Below are 19,127 nucleotides of genomic sequence, written 5' to 3' on the forward strand. Positions count from 1 at the left end.
TACGGAACTCAAGAAATCTGTCGACACAGGTTCTGAAAATTTGTTTTGCCAGTCAGTTTGTTTTGACTTTATATTACTTCAGTTTTCTTGATTCCTGATAAATCAGTGATTCTTAGAGTCGTGCTACCTCCCTCCAGGTAAACATCTTTCTTGAGTGAAAATAAAACTCAGGAAAAAAAGGGCATACACTGGTAGATTGGTATAGTTACACTGATTTTAAACTTGAATTTTAGATCTTAAGCTTGCATCCAAATGTCAGACTGTTGATGGTTTATTCTTAATATGAAATCAGCTTTTTGGATAGTGTCTTGTGTTTGTCTTGCAGCAGCACTCTAGTGAACTGGTATTTCAGGGCAGTGGTTCTTAAGTATATTTTCAGCCTCTGTAAAACATGGGAGGTTCCTTGAAAAGGTTGCCTTGTTATGAAATGCAGTTTTCATAGTCCTTCTGAAGGTATCGTTTTCTGAAATTTATGGTAACATTTGAAACTGTTTTGTTATCTGACCTTGAGAAATCTAATGACTATTTAATTTTTCTTCTACTTCTCATTTCTTTTAGCTGGAATGTGACAGCAAGCATAAGAAGAACTGTTGACATTTGATTATCTCCTGGTTTTGGAAAAGCCTTAACTTGCATTTAAATCATTATTTTATGTGATTTGATGGGAAAAATTGTTCATTGGCCACAGATGACTTCTATTAAGAGGCCTTCCAAAATCTGTTTTGGATTATGGCAAGATAGTAAAAACACAGACTTGTGATGACACCAGTTCCATCTGAGGTTGCTTTTGTTGTCTGTGGGTTGCTGCAGTTATGCAAAACAATTGCGCAGTCATCATAGGTAACATTCTTTAAATGTATTAAAGCCAGTAATTTTGATCTTGATTTTTGTCAAGAATATAGCTCGTTAATTTTTTCAACAATTGCTCCTCCCTGAGAAGGAGAGTGGAAATGCACTGTGCAGTGTATGTTTTCTGTTTCCCACCAGAAGGTGATGAATCCAGTGTGCAAAACCCAATGGGAGCCCTGCTTCAGCGAGCCCCAGGCGTGTACTTAAAGGAAATGGTTATTGGAACTAAATTATTTTGCCATTTTTATTTTTAGGTTTGCTGGCATGGGTAATCTCATTAAGGTGCTAACCAGGGACATAGACCACAATGCAGCACATTTTTTCTTGGATTTTGAAAGTAAGTCTCTCAGCCCTTCACAGCTGGTGCATTTAAAATGGTAACAGTAGGGTTGCTTATACCTGCTGCAGTGAAGGCTAGGGGACTCAGTTGCGAATCTGCAATTTGGAAGAATTGCATGTGGGTTTTTTCCATTTCTCCTTTTTTTTTTTTTTTTTTTTTTTTCCCCTCCAGTAGTAGCCAAGCCACCATCATGCTACTGTGTAAATTTTCTTTCCTTGTGCTTAGTCATTTTGGGTCTCTGTGGTCAGTGATGTCCATCCATCTGCCTGCAAATCAAGTAATCATAAAATGAAAAATTCTGTCAGTATGCCATAGTAATCTGTGCTGAGCAGTTGTTCACTGTAATCCTGTCTTGAACAAGAGTGAGTACTAAACCATTCCTGACCCGGTTTGGTCATTCATGGTGCAATTAATGTGCATTTCTTACATCCAAAAGTCCAAAGTGGAATTGTCTGAGCTTCCTAGATGTTTTAGGCACCTTGTGTAAACGTTCTGTGACATACCTGTGTTAGCATTTTCTGCACACTGAAATGATGTATCTAAGATGCATTCTTCCATAGTGGCTTTCTGACAAAATTATAAGGGCTGATAAAATTAAAGCTCTTCCCTTTTGTTGTCCCATCAGGTAAAAATCTGTAGCATGGCTACCATGTCAATGCTTGCAAATATGGTACTTGGCCCTCAATGTGGTGCTCCTGCTCAGGACACTGGTGCTAGGGTGTACCGGGACAGAATTAATCACTGGCAAGGCCTTCAGTTGGAGTTCTGCCCCTTTCGCAAAGGGGCGGCTGTGAAGATGTTGGTGATGTAGTCACTTCTTACAGGAAAGCTGCATTGCATCTCTGGGATCACCGGCTGTACGTCCTGGAGGTGGGGGTCTCCCTCCACCCATCAGGGCAGCAGCCTGAAGAACGGGTTTGTGCCTGATGGAACTCCGGTCTTCTTTCCCCCACCACTTCAATCAACTACATTTGGGCTGTTCCTTCTTACAAAAAGAAAATTTTCTTTTCTCTTATTCTTGTCTTGGCAGGTACCTTAACATGGGGAACCTTCTAAAAGTTTTGACATGCACAGACCTTGAGCAGGGGCCAAATTTTTTCCTTGATTTTGAAAGTGAGAAGATGATTTTCTATATCTATTACTCTTTGCCTGCAGTAGACTGCATTTGTCATGTACTAAATGTATGTTTTTACTTTGCCATCCTTCTAACAGCTTTGCATGCCTGAGCTATGGATAATTGTTCAGCGAACTTTTGTAGAAAGCAATAATCTGTTTTAAAATAACCTCCAATTCTCAAATGTAAAATCAGGGAGGGCTTTTAAATTATATTTTATTGTTGGAATCTGATATGATTCTTGTTTTAAACCAAAAGCCTGTCTGCTTTTAATAAAAACTCTAAGAAGAATTTGAATTATTTGCAGACATTGCTGAAATTGCGAGGATACATGCATCTTAAAGGAAGGACTGAATACGAATCCTGATTCTCTTTTCTTCCAGTGTGCCACTGAGTAATGCTGCATATACAGATTGGCTCACAACAGCTATTCATAGCTCTTCAGCATCATCATGTTAAAGGTGTATATGTGAACCTGATTTGATTTGGCATTGAAATTTAACAGTTAACCTCCTCCTTCCTTAAAAGGGGGGATCAGAGTATAGAGACGAAATTGCTTTTGAGAAGAGACGTGTAGCTTGCCTGATCAATGCCAAGCATTCTGGAAGGTTCACATATTGTTAATATTTCTGCTTTTAGTTTTTATTGCATGATATAATATAGGCTAAGAATGGCAGGTAAGTGTTGGCTGCTGCTATGCATGTTTAATTACTTTCTTTTGGGATATGCTATTGCTTTACACAGCTGTACATCAAGCATAAAGTAAGAAAACTAATGTTCAAGTGCATTTTGACTGTGTAATAAAATACAGTGGAATATCATAACAGTATTGTGCTATGGATAACTTGAGATTCATTACATCTTCTTTTCTTCCCCCAAATTATTTTCAGTTGTGTTTGATGAAACAGTAGCCATTGGTTCTACTCTAATATGGAAGCGAATGCTTGGAGAAATATGTTTTTGCTTCATTTAAAGTTATAACTTCTCTAAACCCTTATCCTGTACTGTTGATTTTATCAACTGTCTCTTCCGAATATACTGTTGTTGAAAGATGATAGCCATACAAATTATTCATAAAGGGAAAATAATCAAAGGCTGTGTTCAAAAATCAGAAAACAAAACTGTTGTTTAAAACCACTTCAAATCTTGCATATCATCAGAGTAGGTACAATTTAGTGAAGTAGGGAGACCTGATATGGGAGAATATTGGTGGTGTTGTGAAGCTCCAGCTTAATCTGCAAATACTGATTGTTTAATTGGACTGAATTGAATTCAAGTTAGCTGGATACAAGAGGCATAATTCTAAAACCCATTCCAATAAAAACTGCTATTTTAAAATACTGATTCTTTAGCTATCAACTTTGTTTTAAAGTGCATGTTTTGAGCATGAACAAGATTTGGCATGAGAGTAAGCAGGTTGCTGACATGAAATGTTTACATACGCAGTCAAATTAAGTGACTTATATTATGGCTGAATTGTTAGACTGTTCTTTATTCATTTTGGACCCTGTCCTGCGTTTGTTTCTGCTGCTATACTGTGTATCCATGCTTCTTGCTACTCTGTTTCAGATAGCTTGCCTTGACAGGATCTTGGCTTTGACACAGTTAAGATCTTTCTTCAAGACTTGGCACTTAATCTTGCGATACTTAATGTTGTGTTTTTATGTGGAAGAGCAAGTAAGCTCTGTATCAAAAACAAATTTGCCAATTCTATGTTACGCCTGGCCCAGTAATACACAGTTTGAAGTCTTCTGTTCTTAATTCTGTATATATCTTTGGAGTGAGCTGGCTAGTTCAATGTTTCTTGCACCATACCATAAAGAGCTAAAAATCTAATGTCCCCAAAGCTTTATAGGGATACAAATTCCAAATTTAGAAAGGTTTTAGACCTTTAGAAAGGTTTTTAGATTTTTATTTTTTTTTTTTCAGATATTAATCTTGGTGCTGTATTCCAGTGTTTTATGTGACTGAATATCAGAATACATACAAAAATGTTCTGATAGATGATATAATGGGTTGTTGGCTTTTCCTTTCCTTGTCTTTGGTCATTCACTTTACCTATTTGAAATAAATAGTTGTCTTACGTATTCTACTAAAGTCTCTGCAGTGCTACTTTAACATGAGCAGAGGAAAATGCATAGCTTTGTAAGGACAATATTGTTAATGTAAAACAGCCACCTACAACGTGGGAAACTTACAGCTCAATTTTTACATTGGTGTCACCACTGTCACAGTGCAAATCCTTTCCAAATTTACTGATTTGAATAGAAGCTAAAATACAGAGTACTTTTGGTTGCAGATGGTGATCTCAAGCTAGCACTGAAAGTATTCTGCATTGCCTCCAAAGAACTTGGCTAGCTTTCAGAGGAGCTGCAAAGATAGCATTCTCCATAGTAATGATGATAGAGATGAATAAATTATTTCATCTCCAGCAGTCTGGGGTTTTGCTTGTGAGTTTTGTCCCAGCCACTTTCAGATGACTTGATGTGTTCTTCCCTGGGAAAAATCTCAATTTAAATAGTGTTTGTTGTGCAGTATAAACTTTTAACCCCAAACTTCTCTCCCTACTAGCTCGTAGGCTAGGCAAATATTTTTTTTAAATAGTCACTAATTGTGTGTGTTCCCTGCATGCAATATGTTGTCGTACTTCCATAGCATTTAGTTCACATAACAGTGTTTGTATATTGTTTCAAGTCTACTCTTTTGTCTTTAATATGTTATTGTGTGAGCTTTATGAACTCTAAATGTATACTGCACCTAAGGCAGTAAAGTTCTGATCAAATTTAAAATTAATTTAAAGGTGAACTTCCCATTTACTTAAGGGACTTCAGTCTTCCTTTTCTTACTATTGGATTAGAAATGTGAAAGTTGCCTTGAATAACTAGAGGTCAGCTCTCTTGGCAACAATATCAAACCACGGAACATTTCAGTGAGCTGTGCTGTGCTTACTGTTACTTATTCTTTCTATGGAAAACATTGCTGAGTAAAGGCAAGGCCTTGCTATAAAGTTGTAGCAGGAACTTACATCCATGGAAGGGAAAGAGGGAAATCCCTGAAATCATATGCTGCCTTCATCCTGCTGCTCGGATGCTTGGCGTTGCTGTTACTTGGTTGTCAAGACTAACTTCAGAAGTACAACTCCCTTTGTTCTGTGCACTCCACATTGAGGAGAATGAGTTCCACAATTAGTGATTCTCAAGTGAAAGTCCCATAGCTTGAGTCCTGAGACACATACTGGGTATGTGGGAATGCTACCTCCATCTATTCAAGATTACAACAGTGCTTAGGAAGAGGAACCTCTCCCCAATTCTCCACCCTTGATGGGCTTTCAGAATACAATGCCCTAACCAGCACTTCGAAGAAAATAAAACAGTTGCTCTGAGCCAGCCAGCACTAGGGTTTGAAGATTTTCTATACTGCCTTTTAAATCCATCCTAATAACATCTTAAATGTATTGTGAAGTGAATATAAAATAACTTAGGTTTACTTTTTTTAATTTGAGCTCTTTTCTAGGTGCAGAAGAATTACTGATGGGAAAGGAACTTAGTTGGGACAAATCAGGTTTACAAATTTCTTCTGTTGGTGCACCCAGTCCTCTCCAAAATGAAATACATACCAAAAGAAATAGTCCAGTGCCTAGTGGATTTTAAAAGTTATATATTTAGGAGTTTGTTATAACTGAAACCAACAAGCAAAAAAATCCACCAAACCAAAAACACCACCCCAACAAATTATGTATAAACCATTGTCTTTGGCTTCCTGTAATATTTTAGGGAAATGAAATACAGTAGTTGGCTGATTATATCCTAAGTGAAATGCATTAACAGAGGTGTTGAAGGTGTTGACTTGCATAGCCAGCTGTTCAGTGAAGACCACTGAGTTTGTATCTTGAAGATGATTTTCATTTCTGAACTTGGAAGGTTGTAGTACTACATCTGTTCTACTTGTTGGTGGGCTTTGAAGTGAGGAGTTGTTCTCATGGCCCCTTCTGCTGTGCCTTCCCTTCCCCCCCCCCCCCCCCCCCTTTGAAAAATGAACTCTCCTTACTAGAGAGGGTAAAGAAAAAATAGCATGAAAAATTAAATAGGCAAGAGATGTACTCAGTGTGAGACAATCCAAGTGGCAAGTCTTGATTGCATTATTTAACAGCACAATCTGGAATGCTACCGAGCTTCACGTTTTAGTTTGTATTTCACTATAGCATTTCATGTTTGTGCATGAACTGCTGCCAATCAACTGGTGCTTACCTGTCTGCTCTTCTCCCTCATTTTTTTGTCTTCATTTCTTACAGCAGTCTTCAGCAGCTTTCAAAATTATAAATGTGACCTTTGTGATGATCTGAAAAGCACTGGCCACTTTTACTCGATGCCTAATCAATGTGGTGCTCTTACACTTTTTTTTTTTAAAGGAGTGACCAGCTTCTTTTACCCATGATGGTTCTCAAAATATCTGAGTTAAACTGTTGCAAGGTCTATATATAGGCATATTTGCTAATAATGCCCGCTCTATTAAACCATAAAAAGTAGTATTATACAAAAATTACAACAAAATCCAGACAGGCAATGCATGTGAAACTTACTTTCTCCCAATACAAAGTTTACTTTCTAATTTCTTTTTTTCTAGTCTGTAAGACTAGGATGCTGTGATTATTTTTTTTTTTTCTTCCTCTTTAATGTAAGTATGTGCATAACTTCCATCACTGTTTGTGGGAGTTATACACATGGGTCATAGAAAAACCACCTTAAAAAAGACATTTTCCAGATTCTTTAAACTGCACAAAATCATTAGGATATATTGTCTATAGATAGTTCTCGTTTGTCCCTATAAAAAAGAATCTACTGTTAATACCTGGACTCTAGGCACTGGAAATCCTGGATTAAAATATTTTGATACTTGATTTCTAACATATTTTGCCCATGTAACAGAGAAGAGGGGTTTTATTGTAAGAGCTTCAGTAGCAGCCTCAGTAACTAATCTTTCTAGTATCAACCTAAAGGGAACTAACCTTATAGCTTCCATCACAATTTTAAAAGAAATATTGATCTCAGATACAAGGTCTCAGGTATTTGTACTAGGTGATTATTTTTAAAGGTTAAAGCATTTTGTTGATTCTTCTCAAAACATACTTCTTATTGAATCACCTTTCTTTAACCATGTATATCTTTCGATATGATGATCAAATATACTTTTGGAAAGTCTTTAGCTAGACTGTATATATCCTTAAAGGGGGGGAGGGGGGAACAACAACCCCACAAACAAGTTTACACTAGATCTTTTTGTTCTTAGCTCTGATTTTGCAATTAGTGCAATAAAGAATATGTTTTGAGAATTAAATAAATTCAGAAGTAAAAGAAAGGGCTCCTTTCCCAGACAGTAAAAGGGGAGGCAGAGAAGATGGAAAATAATCTGATGCAGTGTTTTAGATAACAATAGACAAGAACACCTCCTGTAATATCTGCGGTGAGTCTGTCTTTTGAGTGCTTACCTAAGTCTCTTCCGTTGAGCTTGTACTGCACCCCAAGGTGAGATTGATATGATAGTCGTAACGATGACTTGTCAGGAATTGTTCTCCTAACTCAATTTTAAATAAGTCAGGGAGGATAGATTCCAGGTGGATTTTTGGGATGCTAAGTGAATTAAAATACTACTAAAAATGAATACAAATCACTCTCTTGGAGTTCTTCATACATTGTAGTAGCTCTTCAGAGAATGAAAATTCTTGATGAGTTGCTGCATGAAGAAATTGTCCAGTAGGTGATGGTGTGCCTATTGAATTCCATATTGTTGTTCAATATATATATATTTAATATGTTCTACTGTTTAGATGCCCAACCTACAGAATCTGAAAAGGAAATTTATAATCAGGTGAATGTAGTGTTAAAGGATGCAGAAGGAATACTGGAAGACTTGCAGTCATATAGAGGAGCTGGCCATGAAATACGAGAGGTGAGCTAGAGTATTATGATTGTGTACAACCTGTGGTTGTTGGTTTTCTGATCCTAACCAAATACTGCTGGATTTTAACTTTGCTTGCAGGAGCTGTTTTGGCAGAGCATGTTGTCTGTTAAGATTGCTGTCTTGAGCTTCTGCTCTGGAATGTTCCTTTTTAACATGGAAACGGATGGCACTTGTTTCAGTAATATTAATGGACATATGTAATAGCAAATGATGTTTCTCAAACTTTTTATGGAATTGTTGCTATTGATTTCTCTTTATTCCCACATAAGCTCTTCCTGAGTGATGAATTTAGAAAGAGCGTGACGTGACTACAATGCAATATTGAGTGGCGTTGACATCTTTTGGTACACTAATTGGAGGTCTGTGTGATAATCCTGACACAAAGGGCATCTCCTTTTCAATCCCTTTTTATTGGCTTTTATTTACTAAAGTAGATGCTTGGAACAGAGGCAAAATTTCTGTACAGCATGTCACTCCATTTTTCCTTTAAGAAAGGGTGGAATAAATACTCTCTCATCTCCTTTCCTTTCTTCATCAGATGCAACAATGTGAGGAGACAGTCACTGTAACATACTCTTTAGATAGCACGAGTGTCTGCTCACTTCAGATGAATTGGAGATGCTCGTAGCCATTCAGCTTTAATTAAAGTACCATGAGTGTTTTTCTGTTGAATTCATGAAGTAGGTTTAAGAAGGGTAACTCTATCACACAGAGCCCTTAAGAGGGGAGATAGCTTACTTGTTCTTCAAGGAAGGAGCATGCTCAGGGAGAGGCTGTAGGATCAAGCAGGAATGTGTGTCAGCAAGGAAGCCTGCAGGTCCCGTGGAGAAAGAAGAGAGACACTCCTGAGGAGGTTGACATCGCAGGAAGGAAACTTCCCTCGGACCAGAGAGAAATGTGCTGCAACTCAGCCCAGGGTTGCCTGAAACAGATTTTGAAATCAAGGACTTGACCAGGAAGATGTGGCAGGAGGGTTATAAGCATTTTTATTTCTGTTTTCTTAGCACTTTTCAGTTGCTAAGTAGTCTAGTTTCTGTCTTAAAAACCTAGAGAGATTGATTTTAAGGCTTTATATACCTGGGAAGCTTACTGTGAAGGCAAGGTCTATACATATATACCTCAAAGCTCTGGTATACACCATGTCTTGGTGCGGTGCTTTATGCTGTTGATTATGCTTAAATGTTCCTACTGTAATATTTAGCTTGAATTTCACAGCAGGTTTGTTTGATTTTCTTTACAAATTCAGAAACTGTTGATAGATACCAACATTAGGATGAGACTTTGATCACTAAACTTTTTCCTTGGAGGTATCCCAGTAAAGTTGTTGATTTTAATTAACTAATCTGGTTAAGTAAATTTTCTTATTTGGGTAGCTTTACTTTTAACAATTTCTTTATACTCCCTGCAAGTTGTTTTCCTATTCAGGATACTTATTTTCAGCACAAGTACTTAGAGCTTTTTGGAACAGGACATGGGTTAGTACAGGCTTGTCTCTCAACTGGAAACTTCTCAGTAGGTAGAACTTTTAATTACTAGCTTTTCAAACAATTGCCTGCATAGATTTTTGTTTTTTAGCAGTGTATCAGTTAATTTAAGCATACTTTTTTCCTCTTTTTTTTTTCTAATTTAAGGCAATACAGCATCCCAATGATGAGAAGCTGCAAGAGAAGGCATGGGGTGCAGTTGTTCCACTAGTAGGCAAACTAAAGAAATTCTATGAATTTTCTCAGAGACTAGGTAAGTGGAGGGGTATTAACTTGGGGTATTTGTCTTTAACTAGTACATTTGCTATATTCAGATGTGATCACATCTAGATCAACCCCTTGTTAGCAGATAAAAACTCATATTGCATAAATTCCTTCCATATATTATATTGGATCTTATTTATATCTGTGTGCCACTTTCTTCTGTGTGAAAGCAAACTCACTTCAGTGGATACCTGAGAGGAGAGAGAGAAAGGGAATAGGAGCATACTTGTCATCCTCTTTCTCTAAAGTACTAACCAGCTGATTATTTTGAAATTAGCAGACTAATTCATTGAGAATTAATTCTGTTAATGTGTCTGATACCAAGAGAAGTTAAAAGTGACTGTATTATTCCCACCCAAACACCAGAAATAATTTGGTCTGTGAAAATACCTGATCTTGGTTCATGCAGGTGCAATACTTAAGATGATGCTTCATGCCTCTTAGAAAACCAACTTGACTGATGTTGTGTCTAAGCTAATAACACTGATTAGAGACTTCATTTGTTTTTTCACAAACTCTATAAAATTAGCTTAAAAAATTGAAGCTTTTTGCAGGCAAGTTCTGTTTTGTTATTGTTTTGTATTTTTCTCAAGATGGGCAGGAATTTGGATTATAAATTCATCTTAAAAACTAAAACATAATTCCTGCTGATAGCTATGTACCTCTTGAATTCTGTATTATCTTAAAGGCTGCAGTCTGATAATGCAGGTTATTGAAATGTTTTACACAAATATTGCAGACAAAGCTTGAATGAAACTTCTCAGGAAGTTTTTTCATAGTTGTCAGTGATGATTAAACCTACTCTTTACAGCAGTTTGTAAGTACATGTGGTAACAGTGGCACATGAAAGCAATTTGTCAAGCCCTTTTATTATTAATTACCATGTATTTTGGCAGATGTATATTTTAAGTCTAGCATGCAGAATATCACTCAGTAGGGATACAAGAAGCAGGTGCAGTTGTATATTGCAAAATGCTCTCCTCTCATTTAAGAGGCAGGATTGCGAGGTCTGTTGGGAGCCCTGACAAGCACTCCATATTCACCAACGCAACACCTGGAGCGAGAGCAGGCTCTTGCTAAGCAGTTTGCAGAAATTCTTCACTTTACACTCCGATTTGATGAGCTCAAGGTAAGAACTCGTAAATTTGAGCACAAAGGCTAGTGAAAAGGAAACAAGTCTATGTACTGAAGAATTTGGGTTTCTGTTCTAGAATAGAGCATGCAGTAGGTAATCAAAAATCTACGATGCTCAGCTTGTTCACATGACCTAGAGTTAGTTTAAACTGGAAAGCAGATCAAATACTATATTAGTTTTAGGCACTTGTAACATTTCAGTTTATATTAATCATGTTTCTTCACCCAAATTTGACAAATCTCTTGGAGTAATGCTGCTGCTGCTTTTAGTATTTGCACACCCATAGTCTGGCTATTTTCTTGCTAATGTGCAAAGAACTAAGCTGAAATGATACTGATTTGCTGGTCTGATTCTTGGAGTCAAACTAGCAGAGCCATTTTTTTCAACCTACTAATTTCAAAATCCTGTTTAGGAGACTACTTCTTTTCTTGTTCTTGTTAGATCTTGTTCTGAAAAATCTGAGAATTTAACGAGAAAGCTTTATATTCCACATATCTGTTCCCAACATGGCACAGGCCTTTTTTATTTCAGAAGGCTGAATATTTTCTTGTTCTCAGTATTATATTTTATGAAGACTTGTCCTTTTCTTGAGTTTGACACAGCTCTTTTGCTTCCATATCTATACAGATGACAAATCCTGCTATACAGAATGACTTCAGCTACTACAGAAGAACTCTGAGCCGTATGAGGATTAACAATGTCCCAGTAGGTAACCCTTGGATGAGATGAAATGTAATCTTTTACTACTACCTATCTTCATGTACAGAACAACTAAATTCTTTTTTCCTTCTGTTGTATAGGCAGAGGGAGAAAACGAAGTAAATAATGAGTTGGCAAACAGAATGTCTTTATTTTATGCTGAAGCAACGCCAATGTTGAAAACCTTAAGTGATGCTACAACAAAGTTTGTGTCAGAGGTGAGAGTATAAACTCATGGCTTGGATAGTGTAGTTCAAAGCACTGCATGGCCAGACATCATTTTAGAATACGAAATTCTTCTACCAGGCTTAATCTGGCATCTAGAAATCAAACTTGATTTTTGGAACCTCAAGAAACATAAAGTATCTTTCTCAGATGCCACAGAGATTAGAGGAAGTTCAGCTAACCACCTTGTGGATGTGTTGCAAAAAGTTAATGGATAGCATTACAACATTTGTAGTGGTAGCTTTCTTCAAGGAGGGAGGTGGGAGAGGTAAGTATGTTACCTGCATTTTGGTGGTGGCTTAGAGCAGAAACTTCAGAAAATTAAAAGGGAAACAGCTTGATTGAGTTGAAATGTGGCTTCCTTCTGTACTTCCCAGGACACTTATTTTGCTGTGTGAAGTTCCGTATACTTAGAGGAGGAACATGAACTGGAAAAGTATTCCAACATTTTAACATGTCCCTATTTATCCCTAACTACCTAAATGAATATTAGTGGTAAAATCCAGTCACTGCAAATATTGTGCTTGTCTTCTGATAACTTTGATTTTTGTCTTACATGCAAAGAATGCACACTATTTCATACTACAAAATAATGGTACATTATGTGATTAATACAAAGATACATTTGTGTTTTAATATTTTCTCCTAAGTTCTGCTTTACGCTTGAAAGGCCTTTAGAAAAATGGCCTCATTTGACATTTGAGATACTTGGCTGTAACAATTTTAAGTCTTACTATTGCAGCAGATGCATGTATTTGGATATAGAAATTTCTGACTTTAAAGAGCGGGTTAGCTGATCCCTTTAAAACTCCCCGAAAGTCACTTGTGTCAGGGGTGTATTTCTTTAACCATAGACAACCAAACAAAACCCATATGGTAGATTTTGCTCTGTAAATTGATAATTTATATTGTAATATTTTTTTAAAAACAGTGTAAGACTACCAAATTTACCATAGTTGTGTTGATGTTTTTAATTCCTCCATGTTGTTATGCCAGCAGATCCTTGATTTTAGGTTTTGTAGTATAATGTTTCACAAGAATTGAATTGGAAACTATTTATCTTCTTCTGCAGAATAAAAATTTACCAATAGAGAATACTACAGATTGCTTAAGCACCATGGCTAGTGTGTGCAGGGTCATGCTGGAAACCCCGTGAGTATAAACAGCGCTTGTATTGTGTCTGAATCATCTCTGTCTTTAACACATAACTTGTGATGCGTAAGATCAAAGAAATATAATTGGGGTAATTAGGAGCTGTGGTCTTTTCTTTTTGCTAAGTTAGTTGTTTACCTGACTTGAAACTAACTTGTCTCATTTTGCTAGCCATGCAAATCATGTGGTCTGCTTTTCTGAACATATTAATATTTAAAAATAGAATAGCTATGAAAGCTAGAAAACCTCTTGGCACTCTTTATAAATGGTTTCTCATGTATAATTCAAGAAAATATACTATTTGAGCATGATTGCCTAGGGCCTCCTGAAAGAGGGGTTACGGGCAGTGTGTTGGATGGTACTTCCTTGCAAGTTGACTTGGGTGATGGCTCTAACAAAATTGCAGCACCCCTGTGTGGGGAATTACAAGGTGTGACTTTTAGGCATGAAGACAGTCTGTTGTCTACTGTAAATTTGAGACACTGGGAATGTGAACAAAAAGGTTTTGGTTTTTTATCTGTTTCTTCTGGGTTCTAAATAGTTTCCTATTGTTAAATTGCTCAGGTTGAGTTATGTCTTATTTAAATAATTTTCTGTCCAGATACTGCAGTACATCTGTTTGGGAGTACATTAAGAGCTCCAAACACTTACTCTTACCCTTCTTAGGAATGGTTTGTCCCATTCAAGAAAGTAGTTAAAGATTGTTCATTAACCTTAACTTTTTACCTTTTTTTTTTTTTTAACCTGAGTCAGAAGTTTGGGTTGCATGTATATTGGAGGGTGGCAGGAAAAAGGGTAGGAAGCATTGAAAGCAAAGTTGATATGTATTGTTTAAATATCTTTCTTTTTTTAAAAAAAAAACTCAAACAAAACAAAACAACCACAAACCATACCTGAAGTTGTGTAGCAGCCAGGTGCTACTTTAGGTTTGAGAGCCTTTGTTAATCTCCAGGTAACTCACTCTAAGCAGTGGTCTGACTTGTAGGCAGGTTATTGAAAGGAAAAAGGAAAGCTCTCAAGTCTGTGGGGCTGATGGGCTTTGGCTTTTTGTTTGTTTGCTTTTCCCTCTGAGGATTTATAGTAGGATTTTTTTTTTCTCTAATCTTATTTTGGGCCTTACTAGTATGTACTGTTGTGTCTGGTAGATAATAATCTGTGCTTTTCAATTACAGTGAATATAGAAGCAGGTTTACAAATGAGGAAACAGTATCATTCTGTCTGAGGGTAATGGTGGGTGTCATCATACTCTACGACCACGTGCATCCGGTGGGCGCTTTTGCCAAAACTTCAAAAATTGATGTAAGTTTACTGTTACTAAATAATCTTTCGAGTATTTAAATTGTGTTTAGGCTCCTTTTCTGTCCTCCAGGTTGTAGTACTGGGTACACTTTGGATTGATGCTAATAGGATAGCAGTAGCTGTCAGAAAACCATATACTTAAGTAGCAAGAAATACAAACTAGGCCTTCAGACACATAAATGGTCATTGTTAGGTCATGAAAAATCTGTTTTGATTAAATTCAGGTAGTGTCTTGAAACACCTGTAAGCAGTGGTTGTGCTGAAAGATCCAAATCAGAATGACTGGAAATAATGGCATCTAGCTTGTTCCTCACTACCTGGTAAAAAACCAGGTTCATCATCCACCAGTCTTCAAGTATTTAACTTTCTGCTGTTGTCTGATAGTAAGTTTATGGAATAAATGCTGTTACTGTATGCTGCTTTGTGGTTGTTTCAGATAGACTATTACCTCACTGTATCAGCCACAGAATTTGTAATTATTTCACTGGCTGAATGTAATAATGGGTTTATGATAAATTAACACTTCTGTTTGCAGTTCCTTTTTTCTAAGCTCAATAAAGCAGAGTGACATTAAAGTTGCATTGTTTAAAGATATGCAGATTTTTAAGTAGTTAAGCCATTCTGTCATAGGAAAATGTAATACTGAAAGCTTAATTCCTTACTAATATCAGGAAAACATCACTTCAGCTTTTACTTATACTCAATTTGTCAAGATAAAAAAAGTTAAAACACTTACGTAAACTTAGAAGGTATTAGCATAAAAAAAGTATATAATTTTTTTAACTCCTAGATGAAAGGATGCATCAAAGTTCTTAAAGACCAGCCTCCTAACAGTGTAGAAGGCCTTCTAAATGCTCTCAGGTACTCTTGTTCTTTTATTTGAAATATTTTTATGTGAATTTTTGTAAATTGTCCAGGGCATTTCCTTCAGCAGCGAAGTATTCGGTCAGTGTTACAGGTAAAAGGTGAATGTGGTTATTGCAAGCCTCTTTTCCAGTGTGTATTGAGACAGGGATGCATGGAGCAGCTACTGCATTTTAAAATCTCGGTCATAAATTTGCAGTTGTTGATTCTGGGATAACTTTTTGCATACTTCAACGGCGTGCAGGTTTAAAATGAGTCTGTAGAGGTAAGCATGACAGAGTAGACATTTTACCTGCAGTTAAAACTGATGACAAAGTATCACACATACTAAAAGCTAACTAGACGTTAACACATCTACTGATTGAACTACCAAACAAGCAAATGAGCAGCTGCAGCATGTGCCCTGTGACTTGTGCCAGCTTACTAAAAAGATGGCTGGACTAGTTCACATTGGCCATATCCTCAGCTGTGTGTGGTTTGACTATAGCTTAATGATTGTGGTTTTTAATAGCAGAATATGAGTGGTATCATGTGATTTTTGTTTTGCAGATAGCTTCAGACATGTAAGGCAGTTTTTTTGGTATGTAACTAGAAATCGTTCCTCTTTCACAAAGTATTTACAGGGAGGTGCTTAAGTCAAGAGTCTCAATGGCTTTGCTGTAGAATAGACAAGAAGTTGCCACATTAATTGAAGTGGTGTAAAGAAAAATTAATTTTGTATAGAAACCTAAAACCTGCTAATTTGGGTCGTAAAGTTGTGTCTGTAGTCAGTGATGTGTTCTTCATGTGGGTGGCCAGCATCAGAGGAGTTGCAAGAAGTGCCAAAATGTGATAATCAGGTGAAGGCTTCATTCAAGTCCTTCCTTGAAAAAGTATCATATTATTTTGGAAACAACTCTAACTGGGTGTTGTTATGCATGCACTCACTTTGAAATGTGGAAGCTTTAGTTTGTTTTGCCTGAAAGTATGCAGTTGTAATTTGTTTTTCTTATCTGTAGTGAAACTGCTTTAATTTCATTTGCCCTCCTTTTTTGTGTTAAGATGTGGCTAGAAGTGAAATAATGTGGTATTATAAGTGGTTTCACTTGTGAAGTTTTTTCAGAGTATTAGATAAAGGGAAAAAAAAAAAAGAAACTCTGAGTTTAATTTGAGATTTCATGTGAGTATTTCCATGTCTAAATCATTTTGTTACTCATTTCTGAACCTCCTGTATGTGATCAGTCCTTGAGATGGTGATCAGTGAAAACACAAGCTTCCAGAGGGAAAAATGTTATATTAGCATTTATTTTCTGAGTAATTTATTGTGATTGCAGCTGCAAATAAACACCAATCTTTACTGGTACCCCATTTTTCCCCATCATGGTTGACATCATTAAAGTACATGTAAAGTGTAGTTCAGGTTCTCACTCCGTTTTGTGGTGTTTTGTGGTTAGTAGCATAAGTTCAGTCTATGCTGTCATGCTGACCTTTCACCACACCAACCCATTTCATGTGTACATACTTTAACAGCCCTGGTTTCATACATTTGATTACTCATTTGGGTAGGATATTTAAATCTTTCAAAAATCACATTTGGAATTTTTAGGAAGAGATGCAGATGTGTGCTGCTCAGTGTGTGTGTGATGAAAGAAGCTTCAAGATGTCATGAGAAATTCAGTCCAAATTTAAGTCTTTGATTCTGGAGGAGTGTTAGAAGTTCTCCTGTTTTCTCAAGAGACAGATGATGTGTCTTAAAAGCAAATGTAAGGTTGTATGGATTTGGAGGGAGATCAGCTGTTTACAGTTTGAAATTCATATAAGTATTATAATCATGTTTAGTGTTTTCACATGGGCAGAATACCAAGTGCAATAACTTTTCAGGATTTTAGAAAACTTAGGCCTCTGGTGGAAAGTATAAATTACCAAAAAAGTGCTGAAATCTATACTGATATGAATTTCCAAAACAAGTCATTGGATATTCAAGTGAACAACTAAACTATCACTGTTGTTGTGGATAACAATGAAAGTTTTAGTTTAACATTTTAAATTTAAGTAACAGAATAAGTTTTTACTTGCTTTTAGATTACAGTTAGGGAGGGGAGATCAGGGAAATTAATCATACAGAGAACCCAGTATTAAGGATATACAGTACTTCCTTTTAAAATAAGAGATGACTGAGTTTTTTGTAGTGATTTAAAAATGTGCTAATGTTCTAGAGAATTTTGAAGGGGGAAGGGGCTGGAATAAACACATGTGTATACTCTTTATTTGTAGCAGCACTATTACTTAACTAAACAGGAAATTAGGCTGAAAAGCGATTAAATCCATTCTCATTGAGCGATCTTAGAAAGGTTTGGTCACTGGAAGTTTTGAGGAAAAGTTTCTTAAGCTGTTTTATTTGAAGATGTTTCCTATGGGCAGAGACTTCAGAGTTACTCTTATTGATAATTACTTACCACAGGTGGTAATGTGCGTTTACTCTATGAAATGGCCTATGAGCACTAAAACCAACATCCAGCTGAGGCTTATTTTTAACTCCCCTTGGTGCAAGGCTGTTGAGTTATAGTTCTGATTGATAGTAGCATTTTCTGCTTAGAATGTCTGATTTTCTATACTTGGTAACTGTGGGCTGGATGATGATCAGTGGCTGAGGATTTTCCTCTGGTACAGTTGAGTCATAAGAAAAGACATTACGTACTTGTTAAGCCAAATTAAAATATGCTCTTCTCAACTTGATTTTTATTTCTGTGTTTAGGTACACAACAAAGCATTTGAATGATGAGACTACCTCCAAGCAAATTAAATCCATGTTGCAATAACAATTACCTGGAATTCGCACCTGCTGTAGACAGACAGTATTCTGCAATGACTGAGATGCACAGATTTTTTTTTTTAGTGATTGCAACTACTATCTCGTTCATTCTTGCTTTTTATTTTCTCTCTTCCTGTTTACCCTTTTTTTAATCACTTTCTTGTTCTTAAGTAAGCTCAGACTTCTTTTCTGTGCCAAATCAATGAAAATTATCAGTTCTGGAAAGTATTTCTACTTTTCAGAATAGCCATCCTAAGTGGCAGCTAATTATGCGTTGCATTTGGATTTCTCTGTACTGGGGAAAGATTTGTGACTTGAACTAAATATTTTTAAACTTGTGGTTTTTTCTTTTTTTTTTTGAAAAACTAATATTTAATATTGCTTCTTCTGCATGGCAAGACTGCCTACTTCTGCTATTTAAAAATCCCTTGATGACTTCATTTTCTATTGCAGCTTATTTTCATGTGCAACCATGAGGAAACTAAAAGCAGATTTGTTTAAATTAACTGTGTTTGTACAAAATGGTACCCAACACAAAGGTTTTTTTAAATGAGTAAAAACTGTTTTGTTTAAAAGTTACGTTTGCATTTTGACTCATTTTTGTAAGGATGTATGTTGTATGTTTAACCTTTAATAACTAACGTTAAACTGTGGTGTGTGCGTAGCAAAATTACGTATGCATGTTCATGTCAAATGATTGGCTGTGGAGATAATAAAATCAGCTTTCATTTTTCTAAGTGTGGTTTGATTTACCAGTATTTTGAGTGAGATGTCTTCGTGCTCTTTGGATTTTTACAAAAAAATAAATTTATAAATTTTATATAGTGAAAACTCTTCTGTTTCATTATCAGTAACTAGTCTAATCCACTGATGTAAGCTTAGTGTGTTTCAGGGTTCTTGCACTCCGCTCTGTGTTGCTTCCCTGTCTCCAGAAATATTATCTGTGCAGGGTT

At 36.3% G+C, this 19,127-nt stretch overlaps 1 protein-coding gene across 1 annotated transcript; it reads left to right on the forward strand.

Annotated features, from left to right (window-relative positions):
- Positions 1–1,823: 1,823 nt before the first annotated feature.
- Positions 1,824–18,907, forward strand: CYRIB (CYFIP related Rac1 interactor B). The gene is given in 15 exon segments (XM_074898432.1): positions 1,824–1,922; positions 1,924–1,950; positions 1,952–2,026; positions 2,029–2,079; positions 2,082–2,104; positions 2,220–2,302; positions 8,128–8,249; positions 9,893–9,998; positions 11,002–11,138; positions 11,772–11,849; positions 11,945–12,061; positions 13,141–13,220; positions 14,393–14,519; positions 15,310–15,380; positions 18,118–18,907. Coding segments are annotated over 15 exon segments (1,254 nt in total). The 5' UTR covers positions 1,824–1,829; the 3' UTR covers positions 18,182–18,907.
- The last annotated feature ends 220 nt before the right edge of the window (positions 18,908–19,127 follow it).

This window comes from Athene noctua, chromosome 2 (assembly GCF_965140245.1).
Source record: "Athene noctua chromosome 2, bAthNoc1.hap1.1, whole genome shotgun sequence".
Taxonomy (NCBI): Eukaryota; Metazoa; Chordata; class Aves; order Strigiformes; family Strigidae; genus Athene; species Athene noctua.